Source organism: Podarcis raffonei, chromosome 6, assembly GCF_027172205.1.
Source record: "Podarcis raffonei isolate rPodRaf1 chromosome 6, rPodRaf1.pri, whole genome shotgun sequence".
NCBI classification, from domain to species: domain Eukaryota; kingdom Metazoa; phylum Chordata; class Lepidosauria; order Squamata; family Lacertidae; genus Podarcis; species Podarcis raffonei.
Genome location: NC_070607.1, coordinates 70,485,868 through 70,506,125, shown reverse-complemented (window position 1 = coordinate 70,506,125; position 20,258 = coordinate 70,485,868). Strand labels below are relative to the sequence as shown.

At 41.8% G+C, this 20,258-nt stretch overlaps 1 protein-coding gene across 7 annotated transcripts in view; it reads right to left on the bottom strand.

Moving 5' to 3' along the window:
- CBFA2T2 (CBFA2/RUNX1 partner transcriptional co-repressor 2) overlaps positions 1–20,258 on the bottom strand; it is a 67,887-nt gene that overhangs the window by 12,565 nt on the left and 35,064 nt on the right. For all 7 annotated transcript variants that reach the window (XM_053393925.1, XM_053393924.1, XM_053393926.1 and 4 more), the window contains exons 2-4: positions 4,371–4,514; positions 2,647–2,888; positions 1,180–1,269 (exon numbers count right to left, since the gene is read on the bottom strand). In XM_053393925.1, the coding sequence (XP_053249900.1) occupies positions 1,180–1,269; positions 2,647–2,888; positions 4,371–4,514 (476 nt within the window). The remainder of the gene's footprint in view (positions 1–1,179; positions 1,270–2,646; positions 2,889–4,370; positions 4,515–20,258) is intronic.

Below are 20,258 nucleotides of genomic sequence, written 5' to 3'. Positions count from 1 at the left end.
CAAAGAAAGGAATGTACGACAACAACAAGATGAAGAAAATATATAAAGAACTATCTGGACTGAACTGGATAGGACTGATTAATTAATGCAGTAAAATGAGTGAAGTCTGGACTTAGCCGGAATTTTGGACTCGTGTGGAGCTTGATATATGGATACCCCCCAAAAAATTTAAAATTTGGCTGTATAATTTGGAACTAATGTGATTTGAACAATATGATGTGATTGGCCTGTTAATAAAAATTATTTTTTAAAAAAATAAAAAAAAATAGATTTATTTTGCTGCTGGGATACCCTCTTGCTGCTGACCATCTAATGAGCCATAGGAGCAAGCTACTTGTTAAAACAGGGTTCCTTTCTCACAGAGACACCCCCACCAAGAATCATTGTGAGCCTCCTCAAGAGCAAATAAGACAAAAGAAAGTAGAATTTGCTGGCAGTGCCTATATCTGTGATAGGCTGGGCTATAGCTTGCAGTGCTTGATGTTTGATCTTTTATCTTGTTTTCAGTATTCTGTTGGGAGCCGCCCAGAGTGGCTGGGGAAACCCAGCCAAATGGGCGGGGTATAAATAATAAATTATTTTATTATTACTATTACTATTACTATTATTTATTCCCATGTCCCAGACATAAATGTCTTCTGGCAGGACTCATGCAACTCTACTATAAATAAATGGGAGATTCAGTCCCTTCAAACAGAAGGGTGGGGAAAGGGCTGATTCTTCCCTATTCTTGCCAGGGCTCACAAAGTTCAGAATTCAGCTCAGCTCCCCCTCCTGCTTCCCTGTGTAGAAGTATCCAAAAAAGAGAAAAGGAGCACATGGGCCTGGGGCATGCTGTACAGAACACCCTTCAGAGAAAGCAAGTTTGTGTGTATATGTATGTATGTATGTATGTATGTATATTCATTCAGTTGCTTCCATCACATCAGCTGCAATGCAACAGGCCAGGAGCAGGTGCATAACCCACTTAATGGTCAGAGGTTATGCGGTGGTAGAGAAAGGGGGCTCTTGAGCATTCCTTGGCAACTACTTTTGGCTACACATGACCAAGACTTTCTCTCAAATAGTCAGACTCCTCCTACTATCAAAAATCATTGCTTGGTGAGTCTTTCTCTAGTGTGGCACACAGAATTTTCTCCTTACTGGCTCACCAGCCAATGGACAGTATTAAGCAATCACCTTCAAGAATGGAATCACAAATGGACGAAGAGGAAAATTGGTAGCCTCCTGGAGTTTGCAGTGAAATTCCTCTATTGTCACAGTAGAATTCTGTAAAGAGAAAGGGGATTGGCGTGGTTATTGATTCTAATTCAACAGAAATTCTACAAGGCCTTCTCTCTCTGAGAATCTGGATTTGCATGTACTGTGTGGAAAGAACTAATATTCATTAGTGTCCAGTCCTATCTGATCTGCATCATCTCACATTTGGCTAAGAACCATGAGCTACAAATTCTCGCACTCAATGCATAATTTATACATTAAGAATTTATTCATTTAACTTATATGCATTTATAGGCCCCTTTCGCCATGCAGTCTTAAGGTGGGTTACAAATAGATGTAGACATAGGAAGAGCGGGGGGGCGGGAGGCTGACATCCACCGACCACACTGCATTGTGATTACTTAAGAAGATAGCTACTCCAGTTTCATAAGCTGCTTCTACACCATTTCAAAGTGTGACCACAGTCATTAGAAGTTATCTGGAATCATAGAGTGCTAATGCTAGCTAGACAACCTCCAAAATATAAAGTAAATAAATAAAAAGCCAAAACAGGAAAAATGGGTGCAATGTCACGTCAGTTCCTAGCACTTAATCGTTTTTGTTGACCATGTATAATCAGGGTATAGTTTTATGAAAAGCCTTGCAATGTGTAAACAGAATTCTCGAGATTACACTGAGACAGAATTAGATGAAAGTGCACCCCAGATGTGTGTATAAGTGTGATATGTACGTTACACACAAACACAAGTATTTCTCCTTTTAAAAACTGGTTTGAACTCAAATCAACAGCATCAGAAAATTAGTAATTCACCATGCTGCAATTAATTATGACAAAATGGAAACCCCAATTTCTGAAAAGTTATGCAATGAAGGTTTGGGGGGGAAGCACACTAATCCTAGATGGGGGAGCAAATATTGTTAGAGGTTTGGCCATTTACAGAAAGCCTACTGACAAAGTCTGAGCAGGATCAGAAGGGTCTGGAAACCAAGCCTCATGAGGAACGGTTGAAGAATTTGGGTATGTTTGGCCCGGAAAAGAGGAGATATGACAGCCTTCTTCATATATATAAAGGGCTGTCACATGGAAGATGGAGCAAGCTTGTTTTCTCCTACTCCAGAGGGTAGGACCCAAACCAATGGATTTAAGTTACAAGAATGGAGATTCTGACTCAACATCAGGAAGAACTTTCTGACAGTAAGAGCTTCCCAACAAGAGGTGGTGGACTCTTCTTCAGTGGAAATTTCTAAGCAGAGGTTGTATGGCCATCTGTCATGGGGACCTGAGTTGAGATTCCTGCATTGCAGAGGATGGGACTAGATGCCCCTCATGCTCCCTTTCCAAGCCTATGATTCTGTGATTTCATAACAAAACCCCAAAGCTTCTGCTTTTCATTTCTTTGCTGTATTTGACTTACTAATACTCACCACTAATGCCAGAACAAGAGTGCGGACTTTCTCCCCTATCTCTGGTGAAATGTCGTTGCCAAACTGCTGGAGGGTGGTCAGGAAGCGTTTGAGTTTGCTGAGCTGACGGGCCCCACAGGTAGCTGGAAGCTGCTGGTTGGTCAGTGAAGATGAAGATGATGAGGCAGGGCCATTGCTGAACCTCTGAGGGGGTGACGGTGCTCCATTCAGCGTCGGGGGAGAATGGTTCATTCCATTGGGTACTACAGTGGGGAGGGGGAAGGCCAAAAGCAATGAATATGTTAGCTTTATATTTTGAGGTTTAGCCCCAAAATGCTTCTTTTTTACATAAATTTATATACCACTTAACTACAAATAGTCTCCAAGTGTTGTACAATAAATAAAATACAGAAAAGGTAAAAACCAGTTAATGCTATAAAGCAGCGGTTCTCAACCTGTGGGTGCCCAGATGTTGTTGGACTACAACTCCCATCATCCCTGAGTTCTGGCCTTGCTAGCTAGGGGATGATGGGAGTTGTAGTTCAGCAACATCTGGGGACGCACAGATTGAGAAAGGCTGCTATAAAGTAAGTTAAAAGCAGGGATTTAAAAAGTACATGCCAGAAGTTCAACAGGGCGGGGGCCTTTCTGATTTCAACCGGAAGGAAGTTACACAAAATAGGAAATATTGAAATGCAGGCACAATTGCTGAGAACACAATTCAGGAGTTGACATATTTGCTTTTGATACTGGGTGATGGTGTTAAAAACTATTTAATATTTTAGGAAATAACATCTAGTGGGGTTGAGTAGTGGAGTACTGTATAAGCTTTGCAGGTTGAAGATCCCTTGTTAATTTCCTGGCCCCTCTGGTTTCTGTTTTTAAAGGGAGGAGGGTAGGGGAGCTGGTGGTGGGAAAGACTTCCATCCACAGCCCTGGAAAGCTGCTGCCAGTCAGAGGGAGCATTACTGGGCTAGATGAGCATTCAACCTGACCAGCATAAGGCAGCTTACACTCCCAGGACCAGAGTGCTCTTTTTCTGTTCCTTGAAGGATGTCTGCATTCTGTACCACCCTGTACAGTACACAATAAAATTTAAGAGACCTAAGAAAACCCTAGCACTCCAGAATCTGAGAATAAATAAAAAGTTAACACACCAGATGTGCTGACAAACACACCTCTTATTAATGAGAACAGAAAACACAGATGCAAAGAACTTGATGTTCTCGAGAAATTAAACATTTTTTTTAAATTGCTTCCTAAATTAAAACCCAGCTTAAACCTATATATCTTAAACCTATAAGACTCACTTTTTTCCTCCTAAAAAGTAAGGGGGAAATGTGTGTGCGTCTTATGGAGCGAATACAGGCTGCGCAGCTATCACAGAAGCCAGAACAGCCAGAGGGATTGCTGCTTTCACTGCGCAGCGATCCCTCTGGCTGTTCTGGCTTCTGAGATTCAGAATTTTTTTTTCTTGTTTTCCTCCTCCAAAAACTAGGTGCGTCCTGTGGTCTGGTGCATCTTATAGAGCGAAAAATATGGTATATATTTTTAAGTCTGCATCTCAGGAAACCTGCCTGCTAATAAAGCCACAAAAGTGTCAAGGTAATTAGGTACTATCCCAGCAATTCACCTCCCCTGGACTGGAACAACAGTCCCTCACTTCTCTAACGTCTGCATTAGAAAGAAAGAACTCGTGGTGGCTTTTTGTTTTTCCCAGAAAGCCGAACAAGCCACAGCCTTACATGCTGCTGGGGTAAATGAGACAGGCCGAGGTCCACCAGGGTTGACAGGCGGCAATGGCGGCATGCTGGATGGCGAAGATCTTGACTGTATCTTCACTTCCACAGGGGATCCTGGCATTACTGGCACCCTCTTCTCACTCGCAACTGAAATGCAAAGTAGAAGAATGTTAGCAATCCAATGGAACTTAGGAATTACACGGTGCTTCAGTGTTCAAACCACGTCATAGTCAGTATCTGAGTAATCCATACAAGGAATGTCAGTATTCTCTCCATGGGGGATGATAGCGAAGTTTGGCCTAAAAGCCAATTAGCAATTCAGTGGCAAAGGTGAGATCAAAGGGCGGAGGGACGTCCTGGCTTATGGGTGGCTCTTCAAACATCATTTCAAGCTCAATCGTTTCAAATATTAACTAGTTTGTCAGTCTCCGATGACATGACAAGCTCTGGTCAAGAGACAGTGGCAGCTCCTCCTTGCAGCCATGCCAGGGACGGGGGACTGTGCAAACCTGAAGCCTGTCCCAGCTTGTTTATGTCACACTAAACTATGGTTTGGCTCTATTCAAGATCATCTGCTAGTTGGCTACATTCAAACATAACACTTAAACATGGTTTTGTATTATGAGAATGAGCTTATCCTTATTCCTCCCTCCACAACCTAGTTTGCATGCTCCCACTCCCCTCTCCTGCCCAGTGAGGGTACGAGGAGGGGACCAGAAGGTTCTTGGCTTGTTCCATCAATTGTAGTATGCCTGGGATTGGATAACATGGCAAGTTGTATAATAATAATAATAATAATAATAATAATAATAATAATAATATTCCCTGCCCATCTGGCTGGGTTTCCCCAGCTACTCTGGGCGGCTTATAGCATATCTAAAAACATAAAAATCTCCCGATATAGGACTGCCTTCAGATGTCTTCTAAACATTGTGTAATTCTTTATCCTTGTGGCCCCAGATGTCATGAGCCCTGTGGGGACATCATGGCTAGGAGACCAAAGGAGCACACGGATGAGTGAGCTGGGGACGGCGGCAGGGCGGGATCCTGCATGGCCACAAAGATCACTTTACAAAAATGGTTTTAGTTCAGAAATTACCAATATAGTTAAGTAGTGATAAGGAAGTCTATTAAGAAGTCTTTTTAAAAAATGGGTGGAACGATTTGCAATGCTTGACAAGGTGGTCTGGAGCATCCCCAGATCAAGGTGGTGAGCTGCAGTACAGGATAAAGGGGGAAGGGAAAGAAGCTACCTTGCAGGTGGGGCGTAAAAATGCAGAATAATTCCCAACTATGATTCTATGATTCCCTCTGCAACAGTGAAGGACAGAGAAGGAAATACTTCCAATGTAGATAATAAAATAAACAGATTACCCAAGAGTCACAAAACTGTGCAGGTGCCCAATGGGATTTTTAACCACCAGTATAATATTTTACTAAATATTTAAAATACTAAATAAAATATTTAGTAAATATTTTACTAAAAATAAAAAGGAGCTTTAAATAAATTGCTTTCATCTGTGTATAAAACAACCCGCTGTGGTGCAAAACAACCTGTTGCAAGCATATATATTTTTATAAATGTTGTGGTACAAGATATATGTTCTCCATCTCGTTGAACAACATACGGACCACTTATTAGTTCCTAAATAAAGGGGTGCCTGTCTTATTTGATTATTTCACAAGCAATCTGGGACTACACTGTAGCATGTCTCCATAAACATATTGACAGGTTTCCAACACATCCATCTGTGTCCCATCTCCGCTCGCCTCCCAACCTCTCCTTTTGTTAAGGGGGAGACAACTAGGAAGGGAAGGAACTGACAGTTGTCTTTCACGTTTGTATGTTGTGCACAGAGTGTGAAAGCCCAAAGGGAGCCCTCACTTCAGACCACCTGCTTTTTCAGTGATGGGCGCCAAGAGGCCTGGAAGAGATCTTAGCAGTTAGACACGTTGCAACCTTCAGGACTTGGCATAATGCTGGAATTCAGTACAGCTTACCAGCAGGCATGCTGAAATGCCTACTCAAAAGTTTAAACAGAAAACTCTCAGATTCTCCCTCCTGTTGAGAATTAGCAGTTCCTATGCTTCCATAACCACTGAAATAAGCTTCTGTGCAAGGCTTTAGGAGCTAAGAACAATAAGAGACTTTGAGAAGAACCCAAAATTGGACACGGTAGTAGAATAAACTGCAGGTCCTGTTAGTACAAATAAGCTGTTACTTTCTCAATATTCTCCAACCCAGCACACTGGATGCTGCTTCATGACTGCTAACATTCAATTTTGGATTCCATGAGCATCATTAATGAGTTATCATAAAATCCCATAGACCATGTTTGGATGATCATATATCGGTTTAATAAGCAGAAATATGAGTGTCTTTTGGCTATGCGCACAGCCCCTTTGGGCCATTGCTTTGCATGAACAAGCAAACCAAGAAGTATTCCATTAACAAAAGGTTCTTGTTTCATTCAAATTGGGAAACTATGATTCACAGATCCAGAACAAGCAAGAAGTTAGCTTAATCTCCTGGTTTGTTCCAAAGTTATTATCAGAATGGGAACTCACAGTAGAAGACCTCCTTGCCTGCGTGGGTGCTCATGTGAACAGAAGCACAAAGGGGCTGCATGCGCAACATAAGACTCATTCATAGCTTGGCTTATTAAGTCCCAGATGTATTCATTCAAATACTCCCATAATTAATGTTAAGACTTCACTGCTGTAAGATGTGGTAACTATAAACTAGAGTAACATTTTTTCCAAAAGGAGTTAGATAAATTCATGGGGATTAGGTCTATCGGTGGCTAAACAAAAAATCCATGATTATAAAAGACAATGTGTTGGGGATCCAGGGTTAGTCGTGTTTGGCACAGAGTCATAGACCATCTGAAAATCAGTGGGACTTAAGTTAGCAATGACTAATATAAGTCCATTGATTTCAATGGGCATACTCTAAGCATTGCTAAATCTGGCTCCAACCTCTAGGATACTAGATGGAGGGAGGCAAATATGGTTATTCCATCGTATTCGATTAGTTTCACTAAGGCCATTCTTATCTATCAGTGGTTAAAGGGAAGAATTAATGTAGCAAGAAAAAGTTCATTCTGTAATATTTATTAATAAAATGAACACAGACAAACCCTGCTTATGTAGGGTAATTCTGTGTTCAGTCTCCAGAAGTGCCAAGTGCTCTTATAGATACAATTATATATTCTCATAATACTTTCTTATTCTGAATAATAAAATTTTCAATGTACAGTAGTACCCTGGTACTCTTTTAGGGTTGAACAAACTTGTGGCACAATCCTATGCATGTATACTTGCTAATATCTGGCAAGTGTGCATATGAATGCAGTTTCATTCCAGTAATTCAGCTCTAATTGATGGGATTTCTCCTTTTTTGTGGACAGATACGTGCCCATTTGTGTTTTAGGATGTAGGTACACACGTGTATATCGTTCACACTACGTGCTGAGAGCAAATGCGCTCTCTGGAAAAGCAGGTGCATGGATAGCTGGCCACTGTCTCAATATGCTTCTTTCTGCAATTCTGTGCATCACTGCCAACATATTCAATGGACATATTTACTTTTATGTTAGAAAGAAACAGACTCTTAGCGCACTTGGGAGCCCTGAGCACAATTTGCAACATAAAACCATAAAATAACTAAAATAGCCATGAAAGCAGGGATCAAAAACTAATGATACTAATGTATATCAAATCTCAAACACATCCAGAAAAAGACAACATTATCTAAACTAACTCGGTGGACCACAGGAATTGAAACAAGAAAACAACTCTTCTTTATAAACAAAGCTTCAGAGGGCAAAAATGTCTACAGTAGGACCTCACCTGAGAATCTATGAGCTAGCAACATGAACAAATGGGCAATGCAGCTAAGAGTGTTGTATCGCTTTGAATAAAGGGCAAGGGTAGCATCTACAGCACTCCTGAGATCGTCATACGTTACAATCTGGGGGGCGGGGGCGGGGAGAGAGCTCTGAAGTCTGTTAAGTGAGCAGAACAGAAGGCCCCAAGCCAAATAAAAAGGAACTTCAGGTTTTCGCTGAATTACAATGACATGTCCCCCCACCCCCCAAAAGCCACTTCTGTTGGCAATCTGTTCACCCAAGGGGGGAGGTGTTAGTGTGTTAAAACATGTGAAAATCTGAACTAGCACAGGAACCCTTCTGCACACAGTGCTGAGCCGAGCTCTGCTGTCCTTCACCTGAAATCCCCCGTGGAAATCTGAAGCACCTGTTTTTTTCAGACACACTGTGCCAGAGTTGGCTGACTCCATTTCCATGGGGGAGGGGGCGCAGAATGGATAAAAAGGCAAGAAAACTTGTTTTGGGTTCTCTCCAATGACAGTATTTGTGACAACAGTGTCTCATTAAGGTTGTGTCATATAACAGATGCCACACACACATATGGGGGAAACCAGTTATTTACAAAAGCACAAACAAAGAAGGGCATCCCATATCAACAGCACACTGACTGCATTAATACAACAAGCAGATCACAAGGTAGTTTACAGAAATCAAAAAATGCAAAAAAACCAACAACAACAACTAATAATAAACCCTATGCAGTTATTTAAAAAAAATAAAAATCCAGCATTTATTCCTTTAATTAATTGCTTCTGGCCTTCCTGCAACATGGTTCTTTAAGAAAGTGGCTAGCAAACTAATGTACTTGCATGAACGGACACTGGAAAGAAAATGCTGAATTTGTAAATCCCTTTGATGCCTTAAGACACAAATACATAGTGATGGCACTCTCAAACTATATAGATAGTTCCCTAACCAAAAGTAGCTGCTTGCTTACAACTGCAGACTACCCAAAAGAAACACTATTCAAGAAATCAAACCAGTTAGTTTCTCCATCCCTTCAATGCATTCTGAAAACACTATTTCCGGATCTAACAGCATCAGCTGTACCATCAGGGGCTTAGCATGGTATATGGGGTGCCTTTGCTATGTTATGAGCTGCATATTTCTGTACACATTGCAGCATGCAGAACATTTATTTACCTGCATAACCACTAATTTAATATATGAAATCTGACAGCAATGCCTCCTGGCAGTGGAAATGGAAGCATGAATGATTCGTTTCAAAGGAAAGTAAGAACATAAATATGAAGCTGCCTTATATCAAGTCAGACCAAATGGTTCATTTAGCTCAGTACTGTCTAGACCAGAGGTAAGGGCCTATCTAGGCCTCCCATTCTGGCAAAGCCACCTGCACCTGCCCTACCCCTAGTGTCATACATGTTGTCAAGTGCTGGGCAGGTAAAAACCTGGTTCACCCAATGCAGGTAGGGGGTTGCAGACACTGCCATCAGCTGTTTGGCAGTGCCTGCAAAGCCCTATGCCAAGTGCCGTGCAAGACAGCTGGAGATTGAACTACCACTGAGCTACGACTCTTCCCATCCCTCCTGTTCTTTGCACTGGTTTGCGATATTTAAAGGGCAAGGTCTCTGTGTCCCTCTGCAGTCAGATGTGCAAGCTGCCAACGCAGGGACACATTGCACATTTGACCATGAGGAAAAAGTATATCCTTTCTTGCAATACTCAAAGAGCTTAACAAATAATGCACATAAGCATTATTAAAGAGAACACACGCTGCCCCGTGTTTCCCTTTCAAGCCTCTCTCAGGAAGCCCTGTGCCACTCAAAGCTTCAGGGGCCTACAGGGCTCCATTAGCCCCCAGAAGCCCCATCACAGCCCACTCAAGCAGTTCAGGGGACCTGCCATCTAAAACAACCCACAAATGTGCCCCCCTCAGAAACCTCCATTCTCTTTTCTACTCTATTTTTCCGCCTCACTAATCCTTAAGCAAGTTGGAGCTATCCAAGAGCAGTGCCACTGTTTATTTTTTTCTTAACTTGCTCTGAAACCTAATTTAGACCAGCCTCCACTGTTTCCCACACATGATAGCTGGCATTAGGACCCTCCTACCTAAGACCTCCTTGTAGATTTAACCCCATACTGCAGTGTAAAGAGACAAATCCTTGCCTCTTCCAGACGGAAGGAAGGAAGGAGACGGAAGGGCGAAGGGAAGTAAGTGTGCCCTTATTCCTTGGCCTTACTCCCTCCTTGGGGCTACCAGGCTGAACTGCTGCAGTGAAGCAACAATGGGGAGGATTCCCTTCTCAGGATCTCAGCTGCTCCTGACTCCAGGCCCTGTAAATACTTTGTCCCAGTAGCACTTTCTCCCTTGCACCTCTGTTCTTCTACCTCATATCTTCACCCACAGCATTGTCTGTTCGTGTTCCTCCTTTCCAGATCACTATCCACTTCCTTTGTCTCCTGGCCAGTCTCCCTAGCACTCTTTTCCTCCCACTCCACCCAAAAAGACCAAAGGTTGTAAAACACTGAAGGGTATCTTCAGAGCCCTCTGACAATTTTCTTTTCCCTCACAGAGACAGGACTGTGAGAGGGTTTAGAAGATGCTTAAACACTGAGCTATCAACATCAACTTATCTGATCGGTGACAGAGGCTTCACTGCTACAAACCGCAGTGACACACACACACCCCTTTTACATAACACTATCCAAGAAAACACTGACCTAGCTAAATGTGTGTTGCTGCTTTTCAAAGCTGTCCCCTATCTTAAGAAATTCTACTCTTTGTGAAAGATACCATTCAACACCCTATCACCTAGTAAGACTACCATCTGCTTTTTTCAGGATTTGTTCTTAGGTTATTGCCACCGGAACTGTATTTTTTCCAGTAGAAAGGGAAGCAGAAAGAGTCAGCGCTGCTACCTTAAATAACAGACCATTCTGCCATATGTTCTTGCCTCTATAATAGTGTGTTCATTGGTGGTGGGTTGATTCTGCTTTAGTTTGTCCTGCAATGCTTCCCCAATCCCACCTCATTATTGCTCTCCAGAGGGACTATAGTGAAACCAATGGAACAAAAATAAATCAGAACATTTGTGGTATAAAAAGCTACAGGATTTCAACAGGAAGATGTGGGATATGCACAGAATGGAAATGAAGCAGCGTGACTGCCCCCAAACGTTTGCATGTGCAAACAATATTGAAAGAAGGAACATTTGTGATCGTCTCAATTCCATCTTGAGAACAAATCATGAATGCTCAATAAAAAGCATATCTGGAGGGGCCCTTATATACAGTATATGAAAATGTCCATGACCTACTTAGATGATTTCATAGGAAAGCATTGTAAGCACCACTTGTATTCCGGGCATGTTTATGAAGAGTTTCCTTGCTATGTTGCTATACCAGCATCCCAACCTCTAGCAGGAAGAGGCCATGCCTCCATAATGGAACACATGGATCCTACAGTTTCACTTATGGTGGTTGGTGACTCATTTCCATTAGTATGATCCTGTTTCAAGGTAAAGGAAAACTGCCTCTTTTGTAGATATTGTAATTTGAATTTTTAAAACCAATGTTCCTATTCTAACCCACTTTGCTAAAGTACCACACCTTTATTAAGAAGGTGCATCAAGAACAGAAATCTCCTTTGAAAAACATCCTAATGCCTCCCATCCAAAGCCACTACAAACCAAATGACAAATTCAAGACACTCTGATCCAACTACCAGGTGCCATGGTACAGTGGTACCTCGGGTTACATACGCTTCAGGTTACAGACTCCGCTAACCCAGAAATAGTACCTCGGGTTAAGAACTTTGCTTCAGGATGAGAACAGAAATCGCGCGGCGGTGGTGGCGCAGTGGCAGCAGAAGGCCCCACTAGCTAAAGTGGTGCTTCAGGTTAAGAACAGTTTCAGGTTAAGAACAGACCTCCAGAATGAATTAAGTACTTAACCTGAGGTACCACTGTACTAGATATGCAGGGGGAAAAGGGCACTCTGGCCCCACCCATCAGCCAAAATAACGGAGCCACCAATTGCTATTCAAGCAAAAACCGCCAGCGAAGAAGGGTCAGCCTAGACTGAGCTAGACATTAATGACAACATAAAGCTCACTACTTTATTCTGGCCTTGAAAAACTGGTGTCCCTTCTCTCCCTTCTTCCACATGCCATCCCCTTATCTGTCTTACCTATGCAGTTGGTATTCCTGATGGAAGGGCTAGTTTCTTGCTTGCTTGTTTTTAATTGACGTGAGCTGCTTTGGGAGATACTTCTCTTAAAATGAAGGATCAAAATACAATGTAATACATAAAGAAGGCAAGATAAATATTTGGGGAGCAGTAAACATCAAGATGGGGGGGGGGCATTTACCCCTTTAAAGTCCCTAAAGCAGACAACAGACTAGATCCATTTTGCCCAAAATTGTAAAAAGCCCTTCCCACATACATCGATCAGCTTGTGTTTTCCAGGTATCCTGTGAATTAATTATTTCAATACAGCTAAAAGTAGCATCACTGTAAATGGATGAGATATTGTAAACATGGCTTTGTCACCTCCCCAGCCTGAGTAAATGCTTATTTTCAACAACACACTTATCTACTTCAGCTGCTCGCCATCTGTTTCAGTCTCTACAAAGCTAATATTTTTCACATTGGGAACCAGAAAAGGTGGTGGTGGGGAGATTATCTCTCGTTTTATAATTAACAGAACTATTTCAATTTGAGGTCATACTGCCTGAACCCCTTCTCTGCCTGACGAGGTTTTTGTTGTTTTTTAAATGTGCAAACCTATGCCCGTATGCACTAAGATCCTCAACTGACAGTGGAAATAATACATGCAAGCATTCACAACAGACAAGCCAACGTGGAGAGGGTTCCCCAACAACAGAACTGCCCTAGCCTGGTTAAGAGGAGAATGATATGATAGCCATAGTTGAGGGCTGCCACATGGAGGCTGGAACAAGCTTGTTTTCTCCTGCTCTAGAGGGTAGGACCTGAACCAATGGATTCAAGTTACAAGAAAGGAGAGTCCGATTAAACATCAGGAAGAACTTTCTGACAGTAAGAGCTGTGTGACAGTGAAACAGACTCTCGCAAGAGGTGGTGGACTCTCCTTCCTTAGAGGTTTTTAAGCAGAGGTCAGGAGCCCACCTGTCATATGTGATCTAGCTGAGATTCCTGCATTGCAGGGGGCTGGACTAGATGACCCTTGGGGTCCCTTCCAACACCACATTCTATGATTCTATACTCTTGACTAGTTTTGCCCTTGGGGAACTCCATTTTCCTGCAACTCTGGTGGGGGAAAGAGCAGCACTGGTGTGTGCTTTATCAGAAAGTGGAAGCCACTGAGCCACATCTGGGTTATTAACATGGGGTGGGGGGTGGGACACTTGTGAAGCATTTTGGAAACAGCTCCCTTCTCTGAAACAAGCATTCATGTTGAAACAAAAAGATCATGTCGAAAAGACACACTCCCATTTCCTTGAATGCTTTGCCTGGGTGTACAAAACACTCAAGGAAAGATGTAAATGACACCAACATTTAGATAAATGGAAGTTAAGAGTACTGATGAAAACCTGTCCTTTGGAGTTTTGATTCTGCAGAATGCAGTGGGAGTGGAAGGGATTTAACACCTCTTCTGAGCTCTCAGCAGCTTGTAGGATTGAACCCCCGAAACATGGGCCAGATACTAGATAATTCAAAAATAAATGCATGCTTCTCCCACACACAGCTGTTTCATTTTATCTTCAATTTAGCAGCAAAATAAGCACAAAGTTTGATATAACAGCATATTTTACCATTCAAAGCCAGTTTGAAAAAGCATTTGATCCAGGGAAAATTGAATACAAAGCTTTTTCTTGCTGCAAATGCATAGCTCTTGTTTGAAGTTGATCCAAGCATAGCACTGCATCCACCATTAACATACACTGAAAATTCAGTCTGAACATTATGATGAGTTGCCTTCTATCACAATTATGATGCATTGTCAGCTTCTGCCTGTTTTTTCTGCGAAGAGCATGGTGCAATGTCTGAGTGGCCAGCCCAAGTGGCATTTCAGTCTCACAATGAGCCCAGGCACAGCAAAGCTTGTCATTAAGCAACTTCTGCATTTCAAACTGTAGTTCACTGTGAGTTCAGTTTAGTGAGTCTCTCTGCAAAAGTAGAATGCATCCACATGATAGGAATCTATGCTTCTTTTTGATGGGGTCTAACACCAAAAGCCCCACCTGAGTTGGGGTGTTGAGAAGTGCAGGCCTTTGATGCCCCTGCAAGCCAGCTCTTCCTACTTTTAACTTCAGAAAAGGGAGAACCCTTAATCAACAAAGGGGAACAGTGTGGGGAGTGTTGAAGAAAACAGGCCCCAATGTAAAAACAAATGAAAAGCTGCCTCCAAAAGCTTGGATCAAGTCCACACTGTTCTATGACTCTGCAGACTGTATTTTGACTGGGTCGGAATTCAATTAAAAAAACCTTCCCGGAGCAAATGGAAATCCCCCCCCCAATACAAATTACAAATGTGGGGGGCTCAGTCTGGATCAGGACCACAATGGGGTGCAAAAGATTATAGTCCTCTGCACCCCACACCTGGCCTTATATTAAGCTAGCCATAGTTAATGCTAGCTGTAGTTCTAGGACCAAACTACACAGAATTATGTGATTATCTAAAAGCAGAAGTGGATACTTCCAAACTCTTCCAGAAAGAGGAAAGTAGGGAGGGACTGTGCAAGCCTATGGTTCACTGTAGTTCACTCCTGGCTCCTGCACAATGCACTAAACCACCATTTTGTGTGAACACAGGCAGTGTTTATAAAGTGCTTTTCCAGTGTGCATAAATTCCTTGACATATATTATCTCATTAACTCTTATAAACAACTCAATATTATCCGTATTAAGGGTAGTTGCAAGAGATGAGTAGAGGAAACAGTGGCTTGCCTAAAAAGCCACAATGAACTCATAGTCAAGGTGAGGTATAACAGGGATTTCTTGCTCACTGCTAAGTTCCAAAGCAGGCCACCTCTCTAGTATAATTAGACTTGATAGTATGACTTGAATATGCCTCCTGGAAAACACACAAAACAAATCCACACCTCGTGCAGGAAAGAGTTTTGCAGCCAATCAAACTGTCCAGTTCCCCAATTCTAATCATGTTTACTCAGAAGTATGAGCAGGCATACTTGGGACTATATAGCTTTAGCTTGTTAACACTACATACACAAACTTTTCCAGACGTCTGCTTACTATTTCAAGAGGTCGATTAATATTCATCCTCTAGGCTACGAAAGTGTTAAGTGCAGTTAAAACTGACAAGAACAAAACATGCAGCAGTATTAAGTTTCATGCAAAAAAGGAAGCTGGAAGGGTGTGTGTGTTCAAGGGTAGCCTTTTGCTTCAGTACTCTAAATGTTCCCGTTACAATTTAAACTATTTCACTGCAACAATGAAGCCTAGAACGAAGTTTCCAGATGTGAACATCTGTTTCTCATTTTCTTCAGCCAAGAAAACATGAGGAAGATTAACGACTCCAAGCCCAGCAGTACCCAGACATAACAAGTAAAACCTAAGAATACTCTGGAGCGATAGTTGTTCACAAACCCTCAAAAGGTGATATTCTGCCAAGTCCCTCAAGCACAGAAGTGGCACACACACAGAATCCAGGTACACCTAACATGAAATTCAGTGCAACAGAATGCAAAGATCACAGTTTCTATTATAGAACTATGTTTTTGACTGAAGGACAAGGGTGGTTAGTATTGCTGGGACACTACCCTGCCACACAGATATCTAAAATTTGGTACACCTGTAGCCCAAAACTTCATGATTACAAGAAAGAAATGAAAGGCAGACGTCTATACATCTTTTCCCCTAAAACACTCTGTGTGGGAGGGGGACATGAGCAGAGCTCCAAAATAGTAAAGATGCTTTCATACTAGCTAGAAAGCTAAGATCTGGTGCGCATACAGTCCCACAATCCTAGGACATGCCTGTGAATCAGTTCTTTTACAACCAACAATTAAAGCTAAAGGACATGATGCTTACCTCATAATTTAGCTTACTGCTCCTGCACTGAATAAGCCAAGCCATAAACAGGAACATGTAAGGGTTTACTGGTCCCTTCACACACTTGAATCAGAATCGGGGGAATTTCCAGTAACAATGATAAATATATTTCCAGAATGCAAGTTCGGTTTGTCCATATGCTTTATACCTCATTGTGCAACAGTGAGATTAGGACAAGATTGCTCAGCAGTGCCTGCTCCAACACTGTGAAGCTCCTTGTGGACATTGGTTTTCCTTGGAGCTATGAGCAATGAAGCAGGCTGCATGGCGAGAGAGGAAGTGGAAATGGCTGAAGGCCCAATATCAAGCTGACCAAACAGCAGTTAAGAGTGTTTAACCGTGTCATGTCATATGGTGATGAAGGTAGTGAAAAAGCCTCCATCGTGCCTTGCCTAGCAGAGCTCTTTCATGCAGTAAAAAAAAGTTGCTAGCACCAACTGTGATAAGTTTGCTGGGCAAACGGGGGACAAAATTGTTCACCTTCAATTAACCCAAAGTGTGCTCACCAATGATTCCGCAGGTCTTGGTCACCCTGATGAATGACCCTTTCCAGGGAACATGCAACCCTGTTGTTCCTGCTGAATCTCTCAGTGGCTTTTGACACCATTGACCATGGTCTCCTCAACAAGCTCTTGTGAATTGGGAGCTGTAAGTATTGTTCTATGGTGACTCTATTCCCACATTCACACCAGGTTTCAGAGGGTAGCATTTGGGGACTCTGTGTTTCTCCCCTGACAACTTAGGCACAATGTTGTAGATGCAAAGTGTTGTAAGGCACCATTTAAAACACAGTGTTGTTTAACTTCTATACGAAGCCTTTGGGAGAAGTCATCCGAAGGTTTGGGTCTTTATTTCACCATTAAATCAGAGTCAAGAGAGGATTGAAAGTTGAAACAGTACCTGGACACACTGGTGGACTGGATGTGGGTCATCAGACTGAAGCTTGCTAAGATAAAGACACTGCAGGTGAATGATCCCCAGGTTCAAGAACTGAGGACGTTGCCTGTTCTCAGTAGGGTTTCCAGTCCCTCTGAAGGAATAGGTATGCAATTTAAGAGGGATTTGGTAACCATCTTTGAACAGTATATGGGCCTTTGTGTAAAAGAGTGCCTGCCTATCATGAGCTTAAACTGGTGTGACATTTGACTGTGACATTTCCTGGACAAACATAGCCTGCTCACTGTGGTTTATGGACTGGTAATTTCATGTTTTGACTACTGCAATGTGGGACTTCCCTTGCAGCTAGTATAGAGGCTGCAACTGATGCAGAATGCAGTAGCCTGGGTGGTGGTGGTGGGGGCTTAGTGGGCACATATCACACCAATGCTAAGGAATCTGCACTGGCTCCCTACTACCCACAAATCCAGTTTAAATGCAGTGTTACTTAAATACAAAGCTCTAAATAAGTCTGGACCAGGTTGTCTGAAAGATTTCCTTTCCATTGCCCAGTAATGGTATTAAGATAAACAAATGGAACATGATTAGTATTAATTTAAACCAATGTGTGGGAGGACTTGTGTGCCTATGATTTTGAAGAAATTGCCAACTATTCGGTTTACGAACTCCGCAAAACCGGAAGTAGTGTTCTGGTTTGTGAACTTTACCTCGGTCTATGAATGGAAGCCGGACAGTGGAAGGGCACCAGCGGCAGGAGGCCTCATTAGGGAAAGCGTGCCTCAGTTTAAGAACAGATTTGGTTTAAGAACGGACTTCAGGTATGGATTAAGTTTGTAAACCGAGGTACCACTGTAGTGGCAACTGTTCATGTGATCCCAAATTATTAAGAATGCAGATTCTATCAAATGCTAACTTTAAAAAAAAACCTATTACACCTATAAAATTTACCTGAAGATTACAGTAAAATTGAACCCTTTGTATATATTTAATACTGAACTCTAGACACATGGATGATTTACTTGCATATTTAATGTTGAACACATATTGGTCTTGATGACAATTCCATGCATGATTTTAAAAAAAACCAAAAAACAAGCCACGTCTTTTTGTACTCTCTATATATTTATAAGGCAGCTTTCACATTGACATTTTAAAGTGTTTTCTCCCTCAAATCTCAGAATGTGAGTCTCAAAAAAAAGGGAGGGTTAGATCAAGGTGACTGTCAGATTTGATTTTGGATAATGTCCAGTTTTTCCTTCTCAATTTCTTAACTACCATGGTTCTATAATCAGGCTCCCATCCCACGACCAACCAATTAATTTCAGCTTACATTACAGATTGTAGGATATAACCAAATGCACAGGGAAACAGAAGTGTACATGAAGTGCCATGTCAAATCTTGGACCAGACACCACTGCTTATCCTAAACCATGTTTTGAGAGGATAAAACTGGGAGGGGAAGACTGAGCTCCTTGGAGGAAGAATGGGACAAACATTTAATAAAATAGTTCCTAATCAGTGACGTTTGTATATTGCCTCACAGTACCATGACGGCATTATTATTTACACTTTAAAGATGAGGAAGTGGAAAGAGCTGAGAAACAGTGATCTTCCCAAATTTAATGACTTTGAGGCTAAGCCAAAATTTGAAAAACAGGCTTTCCTGCCTAGTGACCAAAACACTGGTTTGCTTGCTTCTCTCATCCCAACTCTCGAGTGCCCTTGAGAATTGCCTGCCATCTCCAGGCAGATCTGACCAAGCAGAAGAGAAAGGGCCAGAAAAGAGGAGAGCTAAAGTGTTTAAATTCAGCTACAAATGAATGTAAGTTGTAGTGTCAGGTTGCAAGATCATGGGAGGGGGTCCAGAACTATTTCCCCATCTGTATGCCGAGTTTAATAAAGCTCTTCACTCACATGTATGTTACAAGCATGCCCAAGAGGCTTAATTAAAACACATTTATAAAGCACTTTATAACATTTTCCCAGATATGTAGGTGGTCCTCCCCTAGGCAAGGTCATGTCTCTAGCCACAGACAGACACCCAAATCCAGAAATCTTTTCCATGTGCGGAAGCGTTGATACTTAGAAAGCTCTCACAACAGCCTCTCTATTTCCTACACACACACAACATGCCCCCCCAAAAGAGCCTGCTAAAGATCGCACACATAGATTGGCTCCCTCCACTGAAATAAATATGAAGCCCTATGCTTACAAGAGATCTATCTGAAACTGCATAGATCTCTGGGATTAGACACAGTGTACACTGTCAAAATCTAAAACTCCCAACATTAGTGCACACAGCCCAGGCGGAATGTGTTATATATGTATATATGTATCACCACATCACTTAAGCAGCCAGGATCCATTTAGGTTTTCAGAAGATGGCATTAATATCCTGAATTTCAATCACAGCCAACTGGGAACCAGATGTAAAAGAAGGATAAGTACTTGTTGAGAATCTGGGCAAACAAGGGAAGTGATAATGAACCAAAAGGGTCAAATTTAATTTGCACATTCTAGTAATACTGAAAATGTTGGGTTGTTTCCAATGCTAATCCTACTCAGAGTAGATTCATTGGAGCTAATGGACATTACTAACTTAGATTAATTAATTTAAATGGGTCTACTTTGAGTAGGATTAGCATTGGTTACAGCCCATTTAACAAATTTAGACGATGCCTTATACATGTAGAAGTGGAACCAAGGCGCACATTCTCACTATTCTCAATTTACAAAACACCACCTTGAATATACTGAATCAAAATTGCCTGAGAAATCCCAAAATGAAAAGGAAGGAATTTGTATTTTTCCCCACTTAGCTCCTTATTTCTGAATCTTGCCAATTATTCCAATCATATTTTCAAAGATGTATCTCCAAGTATGACTGTTAACAGATGAACACAGATTCTTTGGTATTCTATGAAACCCACAAAAATAGTTTTTATTTATTAAATCATTATCAGTCTGCTATTCATCAATACCAATTCCAGGGCAGAGTACAAAATAAAGTTATAACCAACCCAATCAATAAAAATAATCATATCCTTAAAGACATCAGCAAACAGAGGCAACTAATAGGTATTTAACA